We start from the raw sequence: 25,030 nt of genomic DNA on the forward strand, positions 1-25,030 counted from the left end.
ATGATGATGATGATGATGATGATGATTATTATTATTATTATTATTATTATTATTATTATTAAAATGTATATATTATTTATATTAAATATTATATTATTCAAATATTATTGTATATTTGAATAAGCAGCACGCATGCACTTGCTCAGAGTTTGTTAATTATGATCATTTTGATCCAAACACCGGTACAGTTTAAGACACCCCCCCACACACACACACACACACACACACACTCGTATGACCTTTCCAATATGGCGGATGCGTCGCCTTCATTTCCCTCTCTTCCTATATCTGTAAACCTACGACCAATAAGCGTAAAGCGCACGGACGTTTTACCCAATCAGAGTCGACTATACGGTGACGTAGCAGCGTTCCCACACTGACCAACTTAGTCACCGTGTTTTGTCCGAGTTTTAAAAACTTCACACGAAAAATATCGCTGTATAATTTCGGATAAAGCCACTTTTCTTTGGCGTGTGAGTAGTTCAAATCTTTCTCACCATGATTTTTCTGCTGTTAGTTAGCTTTGTTAACTTTCCACAGAAACGTTGTTGCTAAGCTAAGTAGCTCGTTAGCTTCAAAACGTCAGACTGGAAAGGTTTCATTTGGAGATATTTACATTCGAAATATCAGCTGTTTCGTGTCTGTGTAGTGAAATTCTCCCACGTTTGATTCGTTAGAAAACACACATCCTGTTAAAACTTTAAGATTTTATTTTATTTATTTATTTATTTTCTGTCTCGCGCTCCGTTAACGTTACCTGAGAAAGAAACTCGCGTGACGTGACGCGCGCTCGCGCTTCCTGTTTGTCCCCTTGCGCACGAGCTGCGGTTAGAGTCTATAAGAGAAGGAAGGAAGGAAGGAAATTTTGTTCAATTCTAAACTATAGCGCTGATGTTTAGGTTTCAGAGGCAGACTATAATCTTTAATAAACTTTAAAGGGTTCATTACTGTCATCAGCAAGATGCAGAAAAGTTGTACAAATGGTTTAATACCTGATTTTAAGGTCAAATGTCTGTTCATCCATCTATAAATACATTAATCACTTATATTCATTCATTCATTCATTCATTTATTTACATTTACAGTATTTGGCAGACACCTTTTTATCCAGAGCGATTTGCATGTTCTCTCTTTTTTTTTTGTACAGCTGAGCAATTGAGGGTTAAATTAAGGGCCTCGTTCAGGGGCCCAACATTTGGCAGCCTCGTGGACCTGGGATCGAACTCACAACATTCCGATTGGTAGCCCGACACCTTAACCACTAAGCTACCACATAACCGCTATCTGCCCTTTTTTTTTGCCTCTCAATCTTTAGTAAATCTTTTGCTCTGGATAGATCCATAGCGTATCGTGAGAACGCACAGGAGGGAGTTGGGAACAGGTCCTAAACACGCACTAGTTTACACGAGAGTAATAAGTCCTCCAGTTACGTCATTAACACTCTGAGACTCCTTCCATAAACGGCGAACCTGACCTCCCTGGGGCCCTAAGCAAAATTCTGCTAAAGGGCCCTCCTACCTGACCCATGAGCCATGTAAACCATTTGCCACACATCCACACTTGCACTGGCAGCACTGCACAGCTAATTTAGCTAGTCAGATAGAGACTAGAGACAGAATCACATCAACTTAACTTTACTATTATTTGCTCTTGCTGACATCAAACTTGAAGAGAACACGACTTTACCTGATTGCTGTTCTCGCATTTTACTCTCATTTTGTTTCTTTTTTCTCTTCTCATGGCCAGATGAATAGCTCTGCTTCATATTGTCATCTACACAGTAAACATTACCACGCGCTGTAAAATGAGGCAGTGGGAGAGGCGGGGCCGCTGGGTGTGTCCCTGTGAACGAGCTGTTACGCGAAACGATAACGCGTGCATTACTGAGTATAAAACTGTTGAGAATGAATCAACACCTCATAACCCATCACACAAAGTTTATTATTGTTTTCATATAATATCAGAGGCGGTATAATAATTGCAGGTGTGTGAATAGATGGTTAAGATAGCTGATAATCAGTGTGTTTGTTTATTTAATATGTTTCAGCCTCGGAGGGGAACAGAGGAGTTTGGAATGCTCAGAAAATGGACAGAAACACAGATACAACGGTACGATTTTATTCACACACCCAACGTTCAGTGTGTCCTACGCTTACTAAGCTACTGTATTTAAAATGTATTTAATGTACTGAAATCGAATAAAAAAAAAAATACCAGCGATGCTTTATTTTGTGTAAATCAAACACTCCCATCACCCACCTAAGTACTATGAGGAATAGAAACGAACATGAGAAAGAAAAAAAACATGAGAGATTGAAACACTCCAAGGGGTTTCATAGCTTCAGGGGAAAATGAATGAACCGTGCCATCTCCATCGACTCCACAGTCGTCTCCATTTTACTTTGCATCTCATTTGCATGAAGCTAAACTTACTGTCTGCTCTGTTGCATCATTATTCATTAACGGTTGCCCCCTTCCTTTTATCACTACTCAGTCTTCTGGACTGAAAAGGGAAACAAGGAAGTATGCAGTGAACCTGAGAATAAATATTTGACCCCGTAAATAGAAGTGATTTATATAACAATTCTCTGTTACGTCATTTAGCTGTCGATGTTAGGAATGTTAACGTATAGTTTATTGTGCTTCTTATTGCAGAAGTCGGCTGTGAGTAGTCTGAACGATCGCACGTGGTCAGGGTGTGTTGTGTTGTTCCTGCGCTGCTGCAGTTCCGAACCTGATCTTCTTTCCTTCTACAAAGATCAGCAGGAGAAGTTCACTATATTCAAGACCATTAAACTCACACTGACAGGTGTGTGTGTGTGTGTGTGTGTGTGTGTGTGTGTTTAAAACACCTTCACACCTTCATAAAATTCCCTCAGCTTTTATGTTGATAAATATTTTCTAAAAATCTTTTCTGCGTTTCATACGTTTGAGCTGCGTGTTAAACATTTTACCTATTGGAAGATTTAGTCATGTTTTAAACTTTTTTACTCTTAGACAAATCATTTTCTATCCATTCTATACTTTTCTATACTGAAAGTAATATTTAGACAATTATAATCCGTCATATAGTGTAGGTTATAAATACACAGTATATTATGAATCTGAGCATATTGGTTAAATATAATCAGTCCATTTAGTCCAAATGAACAAGAAATCTATCTATGTTCTTAAAGATAAAGCCCACTTCTCTAACAATACCATGGACAAGAAGCTCAGCATTATTAATACTGTTTTGTGGATCAGATGTCACGGGTGGTCTCGACGGTTACGAAATCCTCAAGCTTCACGATGCCGATCCGTTCCTGGGAGTGGAGCTGAAGTTCACGGACATCGTTCCCTGTAGGCGTTTCCTGGACAGCTACAAGAATGGCTCGCTGCTTCAGTTCCTGTCTCAGCACGCATCACGCCTGCTCTCACTTCCTGACGGTGTGGGCATGGAATCCACGCTCAAGGCAGGAACACACACCTTGGACCACAGCCTTGAAGATCCTGAACTCTGTCTACAGCTCGTATACCAGTCTCAGGTACACACTCACACACACTCACTCGCTTACTCACACGCACTCACTGGCTCACACACACTCACACGCACGCACGCACACACACAAACACGCACGCACGCACACACACACACACACACACACACACACACACACACACACACACACAGGACCACAGCCTTGAAGATCCTGAACTCTGTCTACAGCTCGTATACCAGTCTCAGGTACTTGATCGCTCACACTCGCACACACTCACTTGCTTACTCACACACAGACACACTCACTGGCTCACACACACACTCACACACTCACACACACTCACACACTCACACACACACACACTCACACACTCACACACACACACACACACACACACGCTCGCTCACTCACACACACACACACTCACTCGCTCACTCACACACACACACACACTCACTCGCTCACTCACACACACACACACACTCACTCGCTCACACACACTCGCACACACACACATTCACTCGCTCACACACACACGATCACACACACACACAAACTTATTTACGTATATTCTAACGCACACTTGTGAGATGCATCATGTTCTTTTGTTCAATATTTTATTTATCAAATATAGAAATATAAAATAAATAAATACATAAAATCGATTTCATGGAAAATAAATCCCACGGTAGACAACATGCTTTTTACAGTGATCATTAAGTTTACATTTAATTAAATCATATAAACACGCTAACACGATCGACCGTTGTTTTACAGCCCGTGCGTTTGAGGGATGACGAGGTCACGCAGCTCGAGCAGCAGCTACAGAACTGCTGTATTCCACCCATCTCAACAAATAAGGAAGTACCCAAGAACTGCTTCCTGTTCCAGAAACGTCTGTTCGGTGGGTGCCGTCTTAACTCTTTTAACCTTTACAGCGTGTATAAGAACAAAATCCAATTTCCAAAATTAAACACTAGGGCTTATTTATTGAATAATCCATATTCTTTTTAACGTGAGTAATATTTAGACAATCAAAATTCGTACGTTATGTGTTTTATGTAAAATATTTATCTGTTGCCAGATAAGGAATTGTTAGGAAATTAAGAATACACTGAAACTTTAGCCACCAAATATTTTCATCTGAAAATGGACAAAAATTACAGCCAAAATCCTGCTTTCTCAAATAATATGCACATTAACTATACATTTATTGTATAATTTTGTTTATTAATGAATAATATTAACAAACATTAACAGTGTATTTTTTTCTAAATTCAATGTTTATAGCATTACAAAAAGCTACTTAATTCTAAGAAATGCAAGACACTTTTGGTTTTGGTTTTCAGTTCCTTAATTTCAGCTGTTCCTTACAGCTGAGATTTAGGTCTTGCTTTTTGTTTTATGAGACAATCAAGTGATCTTAAAGCAGGCAGGCAGTGACAGGGATGTGTCAGAGTCTGTTATATCATGAAGACTTATATCCCAGGAGAAGCTACAGAAGCAGTGTTGGATTAGGGTTTGCTGATGGAAAAAAGATGATGAAATTTTGAGAAATCTTTTTGTCATGTTTCTGTACATGGCCTTAAAGACGACAGGCCTCTGACGCCCACGGATCAGCAGCGCTTTGCTTCTCATGTGGGCCGTGACTGGAAGCGAGTGGGTCGAGCGTTACAGAAGAATTGCCGGGCACTGAAGGGGACAGCCATCGACAATCTCGCGTACGAGTATGAGAGGGAGGGGCTTTACGAACAGGCCTATCAGCTACTGGGACGCTTCATCCAATCGGAGGGCCGGAATGCTAGGCTCGGGCGTCTCATCAGCGCTCTGGAGGAAGCGAAGCTGATCAACATGGCCGAGATCATGTTAGACATTCAGCCCTGAGAGTGAGGGAATTGTAAGTGTGTTTGTGTGTGTGTTTGTGTGTGTGTCTAATTAGGTCTGGTACCTAAATGCATAGTGGTTTCTAGTTTTGAAAAATGCAACATTTTCTATTTTAGGTCAAAATATATAGGACCAGGTTATGATTCTGGGAACATTTAACATTTGGTTTCCCCCAAAAAACGGAAATAAAAGGTTTCTCCTAAAAATTAAATAAATTATGGAAAATTACATAAAAACAAACAGTCAGAGAGAGAGAAGGTTAATACAAAACTCACCCGAGCGCAGAGAACACTTAGCCGGCAATCAATAAATGATTATATAAATATATAAAGAAGAAATTTAAACCTTGGTATCTGACTTCCCAAATCCTCCTGAGCACAGGGCATTTACGCAGCACAATCAAGCACCCGATTCACTTTCCACAGACGAGTCGATTCAGTGTCGATTCCTGTTCTCTTAGGAGTTTGCTCTGAAGCAGATGTAGACCACCGTGCTCAGACGCTCTCGGACCCGAGCACGATCCCTGTGTTCTCACCTGAAGAAAAAAAACACACTTGGGAGGAGAACACACCAAGGCTTTCTAAGTCGTTCATCGATTCGTGTGTGAAAGTGTTCTTATCATCAGACTGTCCTTTTTTTTTTTTCTTCTTGCATTCAGCATGTCTGGCTTTACCATGAAGAGCCGCACATGTCTACGAACAGCTGCACATGATAATCAAAGTCCTTCCTGAGCTGAATTGTGTGGGTGCCAGAGCCAGTGTTTTACATTCAAAGCCAAAATGTTGGGTTTGTTTTTTTTAATGTGCAATCCAGAACCATGGAACAAACCTTCACAAACATGTTCCTCTGGTTTCTATGTTTAGTTACCTGTATCCATGTTGATATAGAGTTAGACTTCTATCCCTCTTGGTCTGTACTAGGTTTAATATGATGAACTGTGTATAAATGAAATGTTTTGCATCAATTTGTCTATTTCAGTATGTGATTAAATTTCATGCTTACATACATGTTTGGTACACAGGAAGCAGAGAGGTGTTTAGAATAGTAAATGTGATTGTATTTTTTTGGAGATATCTAGCAGTGTAAAGAATTACAGTGAGATGACCAAATTGTAGAAAATTGTAAACCAACAAAACACCAAAAAAATATCTGGTGTATCAGAAAGTATCAGATACTACACTGAATCGTGGGGAAAATGGAGCTTTATACTAGTATGATTTATTATGACTTTGAAAGAAATTAAAGAAAAATGTAAGAGCGGTAAATAATAATGATATGAATAATACAAAGGACAACTACATCACATGTGAGAGGTTTTTTTTATTGCTTTTTTCTTTTTTGTGACTTTGAATGTGTCTCAATGTTCTAAATGAAGGTTTTTAAATCAGATAAATTTTTGTGAAACAACAGAAGTCTGAGGTGTGTGTATGTACATGTGTGTACAGTATATACGTCTGTATGTGTGTGTATGCATGTATGTGTGAGCGTACGTACGTGTGAGTGTATGTATGTATGTGTGTGTGTTTGTGTGTATGTGCGTGCGTACGTCCGTATGTATGTGTGTGTACATACGTGTGTGTGTGTGTGTGTGTGTACGTACGTGTTTGTGTCCGTGTGTGTGTACGTACGTGCGTGTACACGTACGTACATGTGTGTGTGTGTGTGTGTGTGTGTGTGTGTGTGTACGTACGTGTGTGTGTACGTACATGTTTGTGTGTGTGTTATGTACAGTGGTATACTGACAGTGGTTGTCCAAATCATTACACTGCCTCCACTGGCTCACCTTCCCATAGTGCATCCTGGTGCCATTTCTCCCCCAGGTAAGTGATGAATCAAATGTTCGGTTACATCAATCCAGGCTTCCTCCATCCACAGGTCCATGGTCTAGTTCTGATGCTCACATGTCCATTGTACGAGCTTAGGGTGGTGTGAGGCTCTGTGTGATCTGACACTTTATCACATCACCATTCACTTTTTCAGCAGTTTGTGCTAATGTAGTTGTTCTGTGGGATCAGACCAGACAGGCTTGCCTTTGCACCTCACATACATCTATGATGCTTAAATCCCCTATTGCTGCATCACTAGTTGTTCTTCATTGGATAAATTTTGATACGTACTAAAGACTTCATACCAGAAACACTCCAAAAGACCATCTTTGGAGATGCTCTGACCCAGATGTCTAGAGATCAGAACTTGGCCCTTGTCACAGCCGATTAGATTCTTACACTCGTCCATTTTTCCTACTTCCAAACATCAACTTGAAGAAATGTCTCTACTTGCTTCCTAGTAGGTTTTTGAAACAGACTGGGGTGAAATATTATTGCATGCACTTCATTTATTGATATATTTAAGAACAATTATTGTGTATTTATTTTATTATATGTTTATATTGTTGTTTTTCAAATGTGATTTATGAGGAACGTTATTAATCTTAGAAGTGAATAGCTTTAACGTGAACCGATCCGTTAAAGCCGGTCAGATTAACGACATGTATGCGGCTTTTCTGCATTAAGGCATTACACCGACCTTCCATTAAAGTATTAGATGTTTGAGAGATCGCATTCATTTTGGTTATGGAGACAAAATGTGTGTGTGTTGTGGTGGTGGGGGTGAGGGGTAGTCTGTTTAAAAAGCAGAACAGTGATTAGAATTAAAGTACTTACATTTTCAAAGTGCTTTAAATCAACATTGTGTCCAGAACACAATTTTTTCACTAACACACCGCACTGATGGTGTGTATGGTTGTGTAACGATCTGTCGATGTTGGTGATGTCATGGAGCATCAGCGAGGTCATTTGTAATAACTATAAAAGCCCTTTAAGCAGGTTGTTCATCTGATACGGCTCTTATCTGTGTGAAGTAATCCATCAGAATCACCAGTTTGTGTGTGTGTGTGAGAGAGAGAGAGAGCGAGCGAGAGAGAGAGAGAGAGAGGGTTTTATTGTAGATCCTGGAGATTATTTAACTTCTTAAACTACACAACGCTCCGGTATCTATACGGTACCTGCGATATTTACACACCTGGAAATCATATTAACTTCCAGAGATTCACATCTAGGACATGATTGTGAATTGGGAACGAATGTTTAATTTTCGTCTCTTCATCTGAAGCTTTTTATCATGGAAATGATGGAGGTTCAGGAGGAAAAAAGATTGCAGCAATTAAAAAATATATATTTTTATTAATACTTTAAAAAAATATATTTTTTAATATTTAAATTGAGTTGCTGTTTCAATTTGCAATTAAATTAATACATTTTATTTATTTATTTACTTATTTATTTATAAACAAACTGCAAACAAACAAAAAAAAAACGTTGGGAGAAATCCTGACTCGTTTGACTTGATGTAAGAAAGTTTACAGTTTTAGCTCTGGGTGTTGATGTGAAATAAACGTTTCCTTACCAAAAAAAAAAAGCACCACATCAACTTAAATCGAGTTGCTGTTTCAATTTGCAATTAAATTAATATATTTTATTGATTTATTTATAAATAAACATATATTATAAATATTTTGCATATTTTATATATAAATAAAATAATTATATAAAATAAATATACAAGTAGGGGCACGGTGGCTTAGTGGTAAGCACGTTCGCCTCACACCTCCAGGGTTGGGGTTCGATTCCCACCTCCGCCTTGTGTGTGTGGAGTTTGCATGTTCTCCCCGTGCCTCGGGGGTTTCCTCCGGGTACTCCGGTTTCCTCCCCCGGTCCAAAGACATGCATGGTAGGTTGATTGGCATCTCTGGAAAATTGTCTGTAGTGTGTGAGTGAATGAGAGTGTGTGTGTGTGTGTGCCCTGTGATGGGTTGGCACTCCGTCCAGGGTGTATCCTGCCTCGATGCCCGATGACGCCTGAGATAGGCACAGGCTCCCCGTGACCCGAGAAGTTCTGATAAGCGGTAGAAAATGAGTAAGAGTGAGAAATATAAAAATAAATAAAATAAATGTTTATTTATAAAAACGGGTGATTTGTTTATTAAATAGACTACAAACAAACAAAAACAAACGTTGGAAGAAATGTGGACTCGTTTGACTTGAAGATGTAAGAAAGTTTACAGCTTTAGCTCTGTGTGTTGATGTGAAATTAACGTCTCCTTACCAAAAAAAAAACAACAACAACAAAACAAGGACCGCATCAACAAACGACTATATATTCTTTTTATTTCCGGTTGTGAACATGGTTATAAACGGTTGTGGGGTTTTCGGTTGTGTGATGTGACCGTCAGAAAACCGCAATTGTACACGTGGTCCGTTCACATCACCGGGCGCGCGGGGAAGCGCATCCGGACCGTCTCTTACGTCACCAAAGGGGAGGTTTCCTCTCGCGCGGCGGCGGCGGCAGGATGAGAGAGAGGAGAAGAGCTCGCGCTGCCGCTGCTGCGTTCCCCGTCGCCACCGCCCAGTAAGAGGCACCTGTAACCGGGAGCGCGTGCACGTTACCGTTAAAAGAACAAATATACAAATATATATTTATTTATTTCTTTCTACAAAGTTGGACCGGATTTTCGCCTTTGGATGATTTAAGGACCTTGCTTTCCTTTGCGCTTTCACGCCAACGCGGGCGCACCGCGCAACGCACAAGGATTTAGGATACAGCTCAGTCTCCCGCGCCTCGCCATGGGATGCTCGTTAAGCGTGGAGGAGCGTGAGGCTCTAGAAAAGAGCAAAGCCATCGAGAAGAACCTGAAGGAGGACGGAATCTATGAAGCGAAAGTAGTAAAGCTGCTGCTGCTCGGTGAGAAGAAGGGGAAAAAAACAACCTCAGACCCGTCGGTGTGGTGTGTTTGTGCGTGTGTTGGAGAGTATAATTTATTATCGTCTGTAAATGCATTGTGCATGTGTGTGTGTGTGTGTGTGTGTGTGCAGGTGGAGGAGAGTCTGGGAAGAGCACTATTGTCAAACAGATGAAGTAAGTCTGTTTGTCTAACATGTTTCCTCCACATGCGACTTTTAAATAGTCCAATAAATCAGAGCCTGGTTCTGTGTTCTACTCCATATACACTATATACATATATAGTATAGATATTATAGGTGTGTATATACATGTCTATATGGTGCTGCAAAATGACTAAATCTATCATGTTTGTAAGAAAGTTGACTGTTTTGTACCTTTTAAAGCTTTACTCTAGAAGTTGATGTATTTGGAATCATTTTAAAGAAACTCTGAATCATATTGAAGGTAGAAAAGATAAAGGTTCTACTCCGGGATCGTCTCTGTGACTCCGGTGTATTGTGGTGTGGTGGGGTGTGAACCTTCTGCCTTTGTACCTTCGGTGATTGTGCTGCTTTAACTAGCTTTTATAAGAAAGTTAAAGTATTTCTAAGTACGTACATGACGTGGTTTTATCACAATTCAGGTTCGGGTTTGTAGCCGTATTTCCGAGAGCGTGCACTCTTTAGAAACATTAAAGGTTCTTCTGTGGTTTCTCTGTGGAGATCCTTACGTGTTCTATAAATACTGTAATAGAGTTTAATAGTGTTTAATAGGGTCAGAAGAAACAAACTTATCAGAAGAATCCTTTAAGTAACCCCTTGAAGTGTGTTCACTGTGTAGAATTAAGGCTCCTACATCGCTAAAGTGCTAGAATCCTAACGAGTGTTCACATTTCCAGGTGAAACATATGTGTTAAAGGTAAGATCTGTTCCATCGAGTGAACCTCTCCAGTTCAGTACCCTTTTTTTTCTGGGCGTACGCAGCTCTATTGCTAGCATAAGGTGTTGTAAAACAGCTTGTGCTCTAATATTTAGAGCCCTTCAGGGATTTAAAGATTTTGCTTACAACCCTACCACAGTTGGTCCCTATCAGAAAAGATAAGAACCATTTTTTGTAAGCTAAGAACTCTTCATTATTCTAGGAACACTTAAGGAACCTTGATGAGGTTCTTAACCTTCTTGAACTAATTATTTTGAGTGTATTGTATATTATTTAAAACATCTGGCTTATTTGTGGTTTTGTGTTGAACAATGGAAATCTATTTAAATTGTAGTTTATATAATTTATAAATAATTTGTGTATACAAACCTTTTCCGGTATTACATTAATTCATTAAATTTTTTTTGTGTGTGAACCGATCCTGTTTTTTTAAAGAAAAATCTTGACCATTTAATTTTTAAACTAGACAAATCAATGAACACTTAATTTCAAGGTCAAATGGAATCAGGAAGTTCTACAAAATGAAAGCAAAGTCCAGAACTGAAACAGGCCGTAGTATCTGTTTAGAGCGGAAATGTGCACGTAGCTGAAAATTTCCCACCTTGTGGAGAAAGAGAAAGAGAGAGATAGAGAGATAGACAGAGAGAGAGAGATAGACAGAGAAAGACACAGAGAAAGACAAAGAGAGAGAGACAGAGAAAGAGACAGATTCCTGTTCAAGCTCACGCTGTAAATAAGATCATTACTGTGTTATAACTTTCCTGCTGTAACACCTGTACATGAGCTGCATGGTTCTCCTGCCCTTTGAGACAGCCTGTGTGTGTGTGTGTGTGTGTGTGTGTGTGTGTGTGTGTGTGTGTGTGTGTGTGTGTGTGTGTGTGTGTGTGTGTGTGTGTGTGTGTGTGTGTGTGTGTGGCTGACTATAAATTTGTGTTAATCTTAATGGATAGACTTTGCAACCTGATCCCTGCAAATTTACATGCACTTTACAGACAAAGCTGAACAGATTTTGTGTCATTGTGTGTTTTTCGTGAAACCTTGCTGAAAAATTACATTCACAAGGCACAAAATAGAAACTCCAAACAGAACAGATTTAAATGAGTTTATAAAATTAACACGAAATAATCGACTAGTTTGCACAACATCGTTATCACATCATTATTACATTCGGCACCGTCACGTCTGTTTATCCACAGTCACGCACGCAGAGGATTCAGTACTGAAATTGCACAAATCCTTATTCAGACCTCTGACGTTACTACAGACTATCGAGAAGTTATGTGAGCGTTTCACACGCAGGGGTGGAGTTTGTTTAAAGGAGAGGCCTGTCTAAGTTTAATAGTAAATGTCAGTGTTTGTTATTATCACAATGTGTCACACTGATATTTACTATTTGAATATAACTACGGTACATGTGTCTCACACACACACACACACACACACACACTGATTCTGAATACGATTCTGAATTTCCTCACATAAATATTGACTTACATCACTGATGCTGAATACAGCACAGTGACTTGTGTGTGTGAGAGAGAGAATATTACGATTGTATAACACAGTTTCCGTGTGTATTAGGATTATCCATGAAGATGGTTTCAGTGGCGACGACTTAAAGCAGTTTAAACCCATCGTCTACAGCAACACCATTCAGAGTCTCTTCTCCGTTCTAAAAGCTATGGAGAACCTCAGCATTGAGTATGAAGACAAGGACAGGACAGTGAGTATGCACACACGTACAAACGTTGTTCCTCAAACTCCTCCATCCTCCTCTCTCCATCTCTGTAAAGCAATATGTAAAAATCAATCAAACACATCCTCTCCTAGTGCATAATTAAACACATAATACCTAGTGTTCCATATCAACAAACTTGTTCTGAAGAGTAAGTAAATGTCACCCCTGCGGCTTTCAAAGGTGCAAGATGTTTGAAAAATGCTTCAGAAAACTGAGTCGGGCCGACAAACAAAACAAAAACGTGTAGCCAATGAGCAGAAAGGGGCGTGTCTTGTCAATATGCGGTGGAGAGAGCGTTCAGTGCGCATGTCTGAGATTAGCAGAAAGCGATTGAAACGTTGACATGGCGGATACCTGCCGTTACCTCTGCCGTGGGTTCCAGTTGTTGAACGTCGTCTTCCGCGTGAAACGGAGCTAAACCTTTCAAGGGACAACACACAGTACTACAAAAACACGTCTGTATTATCATAGTATTACTCATTGAGTTCATTTATTGATAAAAATATGCCCTAGCAGGTTGCACCATAATAGTTGCCTGGGTTACATATGTATGTGTGGGGCGGAGCTATCAAAACAGGGGTGACACCCATTTGGGTTAGGGGCATGTTTGGTTTGGTGATTTCAAATGTCAACATTGACTTTCAAACATCGTGCACCCCATCTTTAATATCTACATCGTTAATAAACTTTCCAGCTGGTCCACAGTGACATCTAGTGAGTGGGAAAGCTCCCCTAATGAGAGGTGATGCATGTCACAAAAAACTTCATTCATCTTACTGGGTTTAATGGTGAACTCCTCTTTTCAGTTTTTCACTGTTTAATTGAACAGCTATGATCTTTTGAATATTTCTCTAAATAAAAACTGTTTATCTGTATCCAACTCCTCATTCATTTCAGGGAGTACTATGAATAATAACAGTATTTTTATTAGGAAGTCTGTAATTAAATCCGGTGTCCCTGTGGCGCGTGTTTGTCTTCAGTCTGATGGAAAGTTGGTCTGTGACATAATCACCCGTATGGAGGACACGGAGCCGTACACACCTGAAGTTCTGTTGGCCATGAAGCGTTTGTGGAAAGATGGAGGAGTTCAGGCCTGCTTCAACCGATCACGAGAATATCAGCTCAATGACTCGGCTCAATAGTAAGACACACACACACACACACACACACACACACACACACACACACACACACACACACACACACACACCCCGAATACATCAGTAACACTTGATCACATTAATTACATTAACACATTTAATCTAATTAAATATCGTCTGTCTCAACTTAAAGGTGGAGTTTGTGAGGTTCAGTGGGCTCAACATTTGTATAATTCCCACCCATATTCATGAAACCCCACCCCCATGATTACAGTGTCCTGTAGAGTATAGTGTATATTATAGAATACATTATAGACTATTATAGACCCCAAATTAGTTTTCCAGCAACTTTATAAAGTTTTTACAAACATCTACATCTTCACTGGTTATTTGTACAAACTAAGGAATGAACACAACTCAAATATTACACCTTTAAGTCCTTTTACATAACATTAGTGTTTTACTCTGTTTTAAACAGACTCCGCCCACTCGTGTAATGCTCACATATCTTCCAAATAGTGCTCAGATCGAACAAATCCTCACTGTCTGTGTGTATGTGTGTGTGTAGTTACCTGGACAGTTTGGACCGAATCGGAGCAACTGACTATATGCCCACTGAGCAGGACATTTTGAGGTCGCGGGTTAAAACCACCGGTATTGTGGAGACTCACTTCAGCTTCAAGAACCTGCACTTCAGGTGAGCTGCTTTTTTTATTTATTTAGAACTCATAATCTTTAATATATTCAACAGACGGAGCTTTTCTGCACTCTGTGATTGGCCTGAAGGGGGTGCTGTAGCTCAAAGGTTACCAGGAGCTCCTCAATCATTATGCAATAGAAATTTGCGTTCGTTCGGATTTCTTAGGATTTTTTTATATAGATGCAATTTGGAGCAGGAAATGCTCCAAATTGCATTTATATAAAAAATCCTTTTTTATCTCGTACACTGATCGAGTATTTTCAAATCTTTTGAACTGATTCTTTTAGCTAAATATATAGAAATTACTCATTTGGTTATAAAATGATTAGGTTTTTGTTTCGTTTCTTATTCTTAGGATTTCTTTAGGTCCTTTATTATATTCTTTAGATTTAAATCTTTATATTTCTTCTAAGATATAAGATATCTTTAAGATGTTATAAAAAGCAATGAACAGCAAAGTAACATTTCATGAAATGGTTGCATCCATAATTTATCAAAGAAGAACAATCTCAGCTCAAAATCTTTATCCAGATTAGAGAGAAAAAAAGATCGTAAATCGTTTTGGAACTGAAAGAATTGACTTTTATTAACAAAGAGAATCAGATTATTTGACTCACTGAAAAAAATGTTCAATTTGTCTCACTTTATCAATTTTACATACAAAAAAGTGTGTGTGTGTGTGTGTGTGTGTGTGTGTGTGTGTGTGTGTGTGTGTGTGTGTGTGTGTGTGTGTGTGTGTGTGTGTGTGTGTGTGTGTGTGTGCGTTCTGTCCCCTTCAGGCTGTTCGATGTAGGAGGTCAGAGATCAGAGAGAAAAAAATGGATTCACTGCTTTGAAGGTGTGACGGCTATAATCTTCTGTGTGGCGATGAGCGGCTATGACCAAATGTTACATGAAGATGAGACAACAGTAAAGAACTAAACACACACACTTACACACACACACTTACACTTACACACACACACACGCACGCACTTACACACACGCACTCACACACACACACACACACACACACACACACACACACACACACACACACACACACACACACACACACACACACTTACACGCACACACACACATACGCATATGCACTTACACACACATACGCATATGCACTTACACACGCACGCACTCACACGCACGCACTTACACACACGCACGCATACACACACGCACTTACGCACACGCAGTTACACGCACTTGCACACACACACACACACACACACACACACACACACACACACACACACACACACACACACACACACACAGAATCTCTTTATTAAAGAACACCACGTTATACCTTTCATCCATTTATAATTATGTTTAATGTCGTCTCTTATATTCTGTCAGCTATAATCAGTCATTCCCTCATTGGCTTCTTTCTTTTCTTTCTCTTTCAATTAAAAAAACTAAACCTATCTCTACCGCTGAGTGTTATAAAACTCTGACACAGGAGACTCCTTCCATTAACGTTAAATCTCGACCCTTTTCAGCTGTTTATTATCAGAGGAGCGTCATGTGAATGAGCCGTTACTATAGAAACGGTAACGTATTAGAGCGAGTGCATTAATTTATATAATCTTGTGCCTTCTCCTTCCTGCAGAATCGTATGCACGAGTCGCTCATGCTGTTTGACTCCATCTGTAATAATAAGTTTTTTGTCGACACGTCCATCATCCTCTTCCTCAACAAGAAGGATCTTTTTTCAGAGAAGATTAAGAAATCTCCGCTGACCATGTGCTTCCCAGAGTATACAGGTGTGTGTGTGTGTGTGTGTGTGTGTGTGTGTGTGTGTGTGTGTAAGGCATATTAAGATTAAGATTTCATGTATATGTGTTTCGTGTTCCTTTTCTCCACTGTTCAGCTCTATGATTTCTCTCGCAGGTCCGAACACGTACGATGACGCGTCAGCGTACATTCAGGTTCAGTTTGAGAGTAAAAATCGTTCACCTAATAAAGAGATTTACTGCCACCAGACGTGTGCGACTGACACGGGAAACATTCAGGTGGTGTTCGATGCCGTCACTGACATCATCATCGCCAACAACCTGCGTGGCTGTGGCCTGTACTGAGCTCCAACAAGCTGCAGCGAGCACGCCGTCACCCAAATCATCGTTTGTCGTCATGGTAACGAGCAACCGAACTGAAACTCCGCCCCACACGACCGACATTATCTCATCCTGCTTTTGTAGTTTGTCTGGTTTTCTTTGTTAAAGCAGGTACACGTGTGTGTGTGTGTGTGTGTGTGTGTGTGTGTGTGTGTGTGTGTGTGTGTGTGTGTGTGTGTGTGTGTTTAGGTTAATTACAGTTAACTTTGGAAAGATCCTACATTCCAAAAACAAATCAAAATTCTCAGGATGGTAAAGAGACCAGTGTCTGCTGTATCCTTTTTGTTTATCTATTAGTGAATTTCTCAAAAAACGTTCATATCTAATGAGATATTCATCATTTGTTTTATTTTTAATGTCATTTCCAAAACAACGCGTCTCTCAGGCCAAAAGCCGTTTGGGTGAATCGTAGCTCAGATAAATCTGCTGGATCTAATACTTTACATCGAGGTTCTTTTTAACTGACATCATTTAACACACTCATTAACATAAACACACACTCAAACTAAACATCAGCGTTAATGCACCGTCAGGAACAGGCTAATTAACACTCGTTAAACGTTCGGTGATTTTTAAAAATAATAAGCCAATTAACCACAAACAGCTGCGTTCGCTAACATTTACGTCATTGTCGTTATCCTCGATCTAATATTTACACCTGCAGATCAGTGTTCAGGAAGTTTATATTGTTCACTGGAACATTATTTAATGCGGTCGTAAATTTCATTAACATTTCAACAATCCGGAAAAGTCACAGCTCGATCTCTGACCCCCGTGTCTCCTTCCATTAATGTAATATCGATAAACGTCTCCTAAAGTCATCGACGTAAAATTGACACACGCCGATCACGTGGTAGAACGAACGCATACGGAGAATTAATCAACACCTTCTGACCAATCACAGTCCAGGATTCGGCAGCGCCGTGGGAGAATTGACGTTCCTTGATGTTTATGTGGCACCTAATTCTTGTCAAGAATAGCTTCATGTAAAATGTTACATTTGCTTTGTAAATTATTCTATTTATTGAGTTGTGTATAGAACATGAACATGAATATTGTGTGTACAGATTTTTTATCTCCCACAGGTACGTGTTAGATTTATAAACAGAACCGAGCGGTTCGGAACTCTGACGGATATATATCACCATTTAGAGGAAGACAAATGTAGCAGATAGAAAATTAAAGCACAGTCTTAATTATACCAATATTAATAAATAAACAAACTACTGAACTCTTCATCTGTGTGTGTGTGTGTGTGTGTGTGTGTGTGTGTGTGTGTGTGTGTGTGTGTGTGTGAGAGAGAGAGAGAGAGAGAGAGAGAGAGATTAAACCTTTCTCATGTTTCCTGTCCTTTTTTTTTTTTAAAGCTCTCTCTGTCTTTTCCTTGTCTTTGTCACCTGATGAAACGTTTACAATAAAATCAGTTTGGATCCATTTTATAGTTTCTCTTTTCATTTAATCTCCATTTTAATGCCATTTAATCTCTGAGAGATTTAATCCTCGCCGTTGTAGATCTTATTATATTAATGTTCAGAGCTTTAATCCGCCGTGTTTTCACGTCTCATATCGAAATGATCACTAGAACGACAAAGCCGCGGTTTTCTGTCAGATCGACCCCAACAAACAATCAGGTAAGAGCATTCACTCATCTAAACTATACCGTATAATATACATATATGAATGGTATTAATTATTCAGAAGCAGAACATTAGTTCTTTTCAGTTTTTTATTAGCGACTGTTAGCTTGCTTCAAAAAAAAAAACTTAGCTAACGTAACGTTAGCATAAAATGTCCAATCTGTCGTTTTTCTCTTTAAAAAAATAAAAAATAATAATAGATAAATAATCCCTGCTGTAAAGCCACATAATGTAACTACCCAAACTTATTAATCTTACAGATCATTAAAAATAAATCTGTTCCTCACACAGCTCATTTGCATATACCGACGCCCACAAAACTCCATAAAAGGTAATGTGCACAAACAGCAGGGAGCACAAAATGAGCGCTCAGAGTAGACTAAAAAAAAAACAGGAGTGGAAGTTATCTCCTTTTCATGTTACATAAATAAAAATATTATTTATTGTATAATAATAAATGAGTTTAATAATAGTAAGCCAGCGCTAAATCGTCCGTCTGTGCAGACAGACTGACAGATTGAGAGACATACAGACTGACAGAAATACAGACAGACAGACTGTCCTGTGTTTATTATTTTTAATCATAACCAAATCATTAGGTTTATTTGTCTTAATTTATGGGTGTGTATCAGCTCACTTTCTTTTTTCCCTATTATTGTTTAATTCATGGTAATAAAATAAAGCAACGTTTTTCACCAAATGTCCTGGATGGAGCTTTTAGTCCCTCATCTAGTGAATCATCATGAGGATGCATTTCTGACCGGGAATCAAATCTCTTCTATATGTAACTCAGGATGAGGGCATCTGCTAAATGCTGTCAATGTAATAAAATCAAAACTTTAAACTCCACTTGAGGAAAACTTCCTTATGTCTTCAATCATGCTGCAATATTGCAGAAAGGTTTTATTTCATCATCGTGCACCGAGCAAGAGGTCCCACAGGAATGAGCAGGTTTAACTAACTAGAGAGTTGGTTGTCATGAAGTTGCTAGATGGTTGCCATGGCATTCCCGGGGGTATTTGAAGAAGCGACAGGATGGTGGTGTCAATATATACACATTGGTGTTTGAATGTTTCTGCAGTTCTGCTTAAAGACCAGTGTTTCTGACCAGGAGTCTTCAGGACAGTGTGCTAGTTTATTGTTCTGTAAAAAAAACAACACAATTATTCTTTTATCCACAAGTCCAAGAATATTTAAACCTTTAGACTGAAAAATCCTGCACAACTTGTAGAGCCGATCCTGTCGCCGTCCCCAGCCTGTAGCAGTAACGTGAAGCGTGAACTTAAGCCGGTTCTCTGGAATGTTTGAGAATGTGTGAGTCAGCAGAAGACAGAGCAGTTATATCAGGACCGAGCAGAGTCAGGAGGCGGCTAATTTCAGCCTTCTGAAAAATATCGTCCACTTTCAGGCTCTGTTGAAGTTACACTTCCTTCCGTATTGCTTCAGGTCGCAGTCCTGTACGATGTTAGAGTTAGTGTTGAGAAGACAGTCATTCTGTTTCTTTATACCGAAGGTAATCTGATGTGTATATCTGATCAAATTTGAGTCAGGAAGAGCTGCAGGGGAGAAAACCTTCATTACTGCGCTGATTTTACAGCATTTACAGTTCAATCATTAAAATACAAAATAAGATGGACAAAGATCTTTCTAAATATTTAAAAAATAATAATAATATCAGCACACAAACATATTCAGCTATAAAACAATCTCGATTTTTCAGAAACTTTCAGCCTTACTCAATACCATTATAAAAAACAATGGGTTCTGTTTAATTGTTCCTTATTTCATGTGTGTGTTTCACTACAAATAATTAGAACCCTTTATTATTTCTATCCTATTTATAGCTTTAAAAAAAAGAACTTTATCTACAGGAGTGTCTTAATGATCAATAAAACAGCAGGTGCAAGGAGGCCTTTATCTTGTTTTTTGTTCAGTCAGTTATAATAAACGCAACACACACACTTTCACCTTTTTGACACATATGTTTGTAACATTAATGAAATCTTCCTGTCGTCTTTATGCATTTAATAATTCAAGAACACACATCATTTTGTGATCATTTTAAATTGATTTCAATAAGTAGATTAGCCATACACACACACACACACACACACACACACACACACACACACACACACACACACACACACGCACACACACACACACAAACAGAGAGAGAGAGATATGTGATAGTGTATTATATCATCAATGTTAATCAGTGAAAAGAGATTTTAGTGAAAGCTGAACTTCCATTTAAACCCAAAGTGACAGAAAAGCTTTTCTAGGATTAGCATGGCTCTGTGATAGAGTTGAAAGGTGTGTGTGTGTGTGTGTGTGTGTGTGTGAGTGAGTTAGTGTGTGTGTGTGTGTGTGTGTGTGTGTGTGTGTGTGTGTGTGTGTGTGTGTGTGTGTGTGTGTGTGTGCGTGCGTGCGTGTGTGCGTGTGTGTGTGTGTGTGAGTGAGTGAGTCTGTGTGTCTGTGTTTGCACTTGGACTCAGTACAATAACTCGGAGGCTCTGGATCTTGATGTACAATTTTGAAATCTTGAAAAATTTGAAAAACAAAAATATGAGTGAATGTCAGAGCCAGGAAACATAGACACAGAAAATAAACTAGAGGGAAAAAATGAGCCTTAACAAGACAGAAGGATATAAATAATACAGCTAGGACACAGTTTTAACACATTACAGGGGAACACATTAGGATAATCAACCAATTACAGGACCAGGGGGCAGAGACAGAAACAAAAGACAATTTTTACTTAATTTTGAACTACCTTTTGAAGTAGTTATTTGCTGATTTATTTTTGGTTGGTGGTAGTGGTGGTGTTGGTGTTGGTAGTGGTGTTTTGTTGGTGTTGGTAGTGGTGTTTTTTTGGTGTTGGTAGTGGTGTTGGTCTGGTGTGTGTTGGCCTTGGCTTTGTGTTGGTAGTGGAGTTTTGTTGGTTTGGGTGTTGTTGTTGTTGGTGGTGTTTTGTTGGTGTTGCTAGTGGTGTTTTGTTGGTGTTGCTAGTGGTGTTTTGTTGGTGTTGCTAGTGGTGTTGGTGAAGGGACGATGAAGGGAATGTCCTCATTCAGATTCATCTGAAATAAAACATGCTGTAATTCTGCGACAGTAAAAACAAATACAAAGACAAAAGCAAAACCTTGATTTAAACTATAAACTACTAGAGAAATGAAACGCAGAAGGCTGAGGTTCAGTTTTGTAAACGCAGCTGCGGCTCATGATCTCGCTCTCGGAGGGGCAGGTGGTCAGGGTTAGGAGAGTTCAAGTAAAAATAACTCCCTTGGGTAACGTAAGACCCCGAATGGACACAGAAAAAAAAGAGCAAAGAACTAAAGAAGAGGTGCTAAATTCTAACCACTTTCTCTGAGTCCAAACACTTTCTGCTTTATTACACATCATGTATCAGTGATAATCACGTTTTTTTAAATAAATCCAACAATTATGCTTTATTTAATCCATGTGCAATTCAAAGAAAGTCAAAACTGACACGTTTTGTTTGATTTACTTTGTTTAGAAAGTGGACCCTAATTGCATTAACCTTGATGGCAGTGCGATAATCCGCTGTAATGTTCAGTGTTTTAGAGTCGGCCAACTGCACAGATCGGATTTCTGGCTTTGTTTCTGCATGCTGGCGTGGAGTAAAACTCACTGTCATGGTGACTGGGTACTTCTGGGAAGATCTGTTGTGTTTTTGGGGTCCAGATCTCCGACAGCGGTTTACGTCATTAAGCGTAACAGATATTGCGTCATCAGGTAGGCGTGGCCTATTTGATAATCTAACCCTAACCCTAACCATAACCATAGTTTTTGGTTGTTTATTTGTTTTCTAAAATAACCTGTATGACTGTTTTTTCCTTCGTAGTATGCTGGATTTTCCAAGGCGTTTTTCCAAGACCTCCAGAAACACGCCCACTTTACGTCCTGGTAACGAAACCCCTGGAATTTAGTGAATGCCTTAGAAGGGCAGTGGTTAAGGTGTTGTACTACTAGTTGTGAGTTTGAATCCCAGGGCCACCAAAGCTGCCACTGCTGGGCCCTTGAGCAAGGCCCTTAATCCTCAATTGCTTAGCTGTATAAATGAGGCACATTTGTATTTGTATAGCACATTTCATACACAGAGGTCATTCAAAGTGCTTTACATAGAAATTAGAAAACAATTTATAAGAGAGAAAAAAAAAATATATATATATATGAAAAATAAGAAACACGATAAAATCATAATCAAAACAAAGAACAATTAATGAAAATAAATGTGATTTTAATAAAAACAGTTTAAAATGTGTTAAAAAGAATAAAACAGGAGTAAAAGTGATTTGGATAAAAAGTGCAGTCAGTGTGAAGCAGCACGGCGCTCATTCAGTAAATTAAACAGATATGTTTTTAATCTTGATTTAAAAGTGTCTACTGTTGAAGCACATCTGATCTCTTCTGGAAGCTGATTCCAGCTATAGGTGGCGTAATAACTAAATGCTGATGCACCTTGTTTTGAGTGAACCCTTGGTATCTCTAACTGACCTGATCCTAATGATCTGAGTCGTCTGCTTGGTTTATATTCAATTAGCATATCTGTAATGTACGGGCACGGTGGCTTAGTGGTAAGCACGTTCGCCTCACACCTCCAGGGTCGGGGTTCGATTCCTGCCTCCGCCTTGTGTGTGTGGAGTTTGCATGTTCTCCCCGTGCCTCGAGGGTTTCCTCCGGGTACTCCCTCCCCCGGTCCAAAGACATACATGGTAGGTTGATTGACATCTCTGGAAAATTGTCCGTAGTGTGTGTGTGTGTGAGTGCGCCCTGTGATGGGTTGGCACTCCGTCCAGGGTGTATCCTGCCTTGATGCCCGATGACGCCTGAGATAGGCACAGACTCCCCGTGACCCGAGGTAGTTTGGATAAAGTGGTAGAAAATTAATGAATGAATGAATATCTGTAATGTATTTTGGTCCTAAGCCATGAAGTGATTTATAAAAGAGTAACAGTACTTTAAAATCTATTCTAAATGTAACTGGAAGCCAGTGTGAGGACCTGAGGACTGGAGTGATGTGCTCAGATTTTTTGATTCTGGTCAGAATTCTTCTCAGCAGCATTCTGTATGAGCTGCAGCTGTCTAATGGTCTTTTTGGGGATCCCAGTAAGGAGTCCATTGCAATAATCCACCCTGCTGGTGATGAAAGCATGAACAAGTTTTTCTAAGTCCTGTCTTGAGACAAAACATCTAATTCCGGCTATATTTCTGAGATGGTAGTAAGCTGATTTGCTTTTCACTTTCACATGACTACTGAAATTAAGGTCAGACTCTAAAATTACACCAAGATTTCTGACTTTATTTTGTGTCTTTAGACCCCTAGAGTCAAGGTGTGTGTTAACCTTGAGAGTTTCATCTTTATTTCCGAATACAATGACTTCGGTTTTGTCTTTGTTTAACTGGAGGAAGTTTCGACGCATCCAACTGTTAATTTCATCAATGCACTTACATAGAGAGTCAATGGGGCTGTAGTCATTAGGGGACAGGGCTAAGTACTGTATATCTGGGTGTCATCTGCATAGCTGTGGTAAGCAATTTGGTTCTTTTTCATTATTTGACCAATTGGGAGCATATACAAATTAAAGAGAAGCGGTGCAAGAATTGAGCCCTGTGGGACTCCACATGTCATGGATGTCCACTCAGATTTATGGTTACCTATGTTCACATAGTAACCTCTACCTTTTAGGTATGATTTAAACCATTTGAGGACCATCCCAGAAAGCCCTACCCAGTTTTCCAGTCTATGTAAGAGTATGGTGTGATCTACTGTACCGTGTCAAAGGCAGCACTAAGATCTAGTAGCACCAGCACTGATATTTTACCCGAATCAGAGTTTAAGCGAATATCATTTATTATCTTTATGAGCACTGTCTCTGTGCTATGATGCTGGCGGAAACCAGATTGAAAATTGTCCAGGTAGCCATTTGAGTTTAAGAATTTGTTCAGCTGATTGAAAACAACCTTTTCAATGATCTTGCCTATAAAAGGAAGATTTGAGATTGGTCTGTAGTTGCTAAGTATGGTTTTATCTAGGTTACTCTTTTTTAGGAGAGGCTTAACAACCGCCGTTTTTAGGGACACTGGAAAAGTGCCTGTGAGCAGAGAGGTATTTACTATTTTTAAGAGGTCAGTTTCTAAGCAGTTAAGTACCTTTTTGAGAAAGGATGTGGGGAAGGGGTCAAGGCTGCAAGTTGATGCTTTAATATGTTGTACTGTTTCTTCCAGGGTTTTTATATGTCAATTTTGTCAAATTCTGAGAAAATGACAAATTTTGTTTGAGGTTGTTGTAGTGAGGTCTGACTGACCACATTACAATATGAGGCCGAATTGATTTCCATTCTGATATTACCGATTTTCTCAGAGAAAAAGGTTGCAAACTCATTGCATTTGTTGTCAGAGAACATTTCACTAGGAACTTGATTTGGGGGGTTTGTTAGTGTTAGTGTTAGTTTGTTAGTGTCTCTACATTATCTCAATTCAGATAAATTAAGTCACTCTGGATACGAGGGTCGGACAAATGACATAAATGTTAACATGTAATGTAAATACCTTAATGAGACAAGAACACACAGTACAGGATAATCAACCAATTACAGGCCGGAGAGCGGAGACAAAAACAAAGGACAATTTGTTACTTAATCGTTAATCATTACTTCTTGGGACGTTGTTGTTGTTTATCTGCTGATTTAA

General features: G+C 39.3%; 2 protein-coding genes across 4 annotated transcripts; both read left to right on the forward strand.

Moving 5' to 3' along the window:
* The first annotated feature begins 315 nt into the window (after nucleotides 1-315).
* Nucleotides 316-6,773, forward strand: tradd (tnfrsf1a-associated via death domain). 2 transcript variants are annotated; one of them, XM_047805898.1, is made up of 7 exons: nucleotides 316-473; nucleotides 2,048-2,109; nucleotides 2,656-2,809; nucleotides 3,247-3,527; nucleotides 4,260-4,386; nucleotides 5,074-5,379; nucleotides 5,827-6,773. In XM_047805898.1, the coding sequence occupies exons 2-6, from the start codon at nucleotides 2,086-2,088 to the stop codon at nucleotides 5,364-5,366; spliced, it is 879 nt and encodes a 292-aa protein (XP_047661854.1). In that variant the 5' UTR covers nucleotides 316-473; nucleotides 2,048-2,085; the 3' UTR covers nucleotides 5,367-5,379; nucleotides 5,827-6,773. The 2 variants fall into 2 exon arrangements, with proteins under 2 accessions (XP_047661854.1, XP_047661859.1); XM_047805903.1 differs by having other exon boundaries at nucleotides 329-471; nucleotides 5,074-6,773.
* Nucleotides 6,774-9,551: 2,778 nt separating this feature from the next.
* Nucleotides 9,552-18,110, forward strand: gnao1b (guanine nucleotide binding protein (G protein), alpha activating activity polypeptide O, b). 2 transcript variants are annotated; one of them, XR_007139029.1, is made up of 9 exons: nucleotides 9,552-10,106; nucleotides 10,238-10,280; nucleotides 12,606-12,747; nucleotides 13,743-13,903; nucleotides 14,431-14,559; nucleotides 15,342-15,471; nucleotides 16,172-16,325; nucleotides 16,453-16,695; nucleotides 16,866-18,110. XR_007139029.1 is itself a non-coding variant. In XM_027151989.2 (8 exons), exons 1-8 carry the CDS (start codon nucleotides 9,989-9,991, stop codon nucleotides 16,638-16,640), a joined length of 1,065 nt encoding a protein of 354 aa, XP_027007790.2. In that variant the 5' UTR covers nucleotides 9,556-9,988; the 3' UTR covers nucleotides 16,641-16,857. The 2 variants fall into 2 exon arrangements, 1 of the variants encoding a protein (XP_027007790.2); XM_027151989.2 differs by lacking the exon at nucleotides 16,866-18,110 and having other exon boundaries at nucleotides 9,556-10,106; nucleotides 16,453-16,857.
* Nucleotides 18,111-25,030: the final 6,920 nt, after the last annotated feature.

This window comes from Tachysurus fulvidraco, chromosome 2, assembly GCF_022655615.1.
Source record: "Tachysurus fulvidraco isolate hzauxx_2018 chromosome 2, HZAU_PFXX_2.0, whole genome shotgun sequence".
Taxonomy (NCBI): domain Eukaryota; kingdom Metazoa; phylum Chordata; class Actinopteri; order Siluriformes; family Bagridae; genus Tachysurus; species Tachysurus fulvidraco.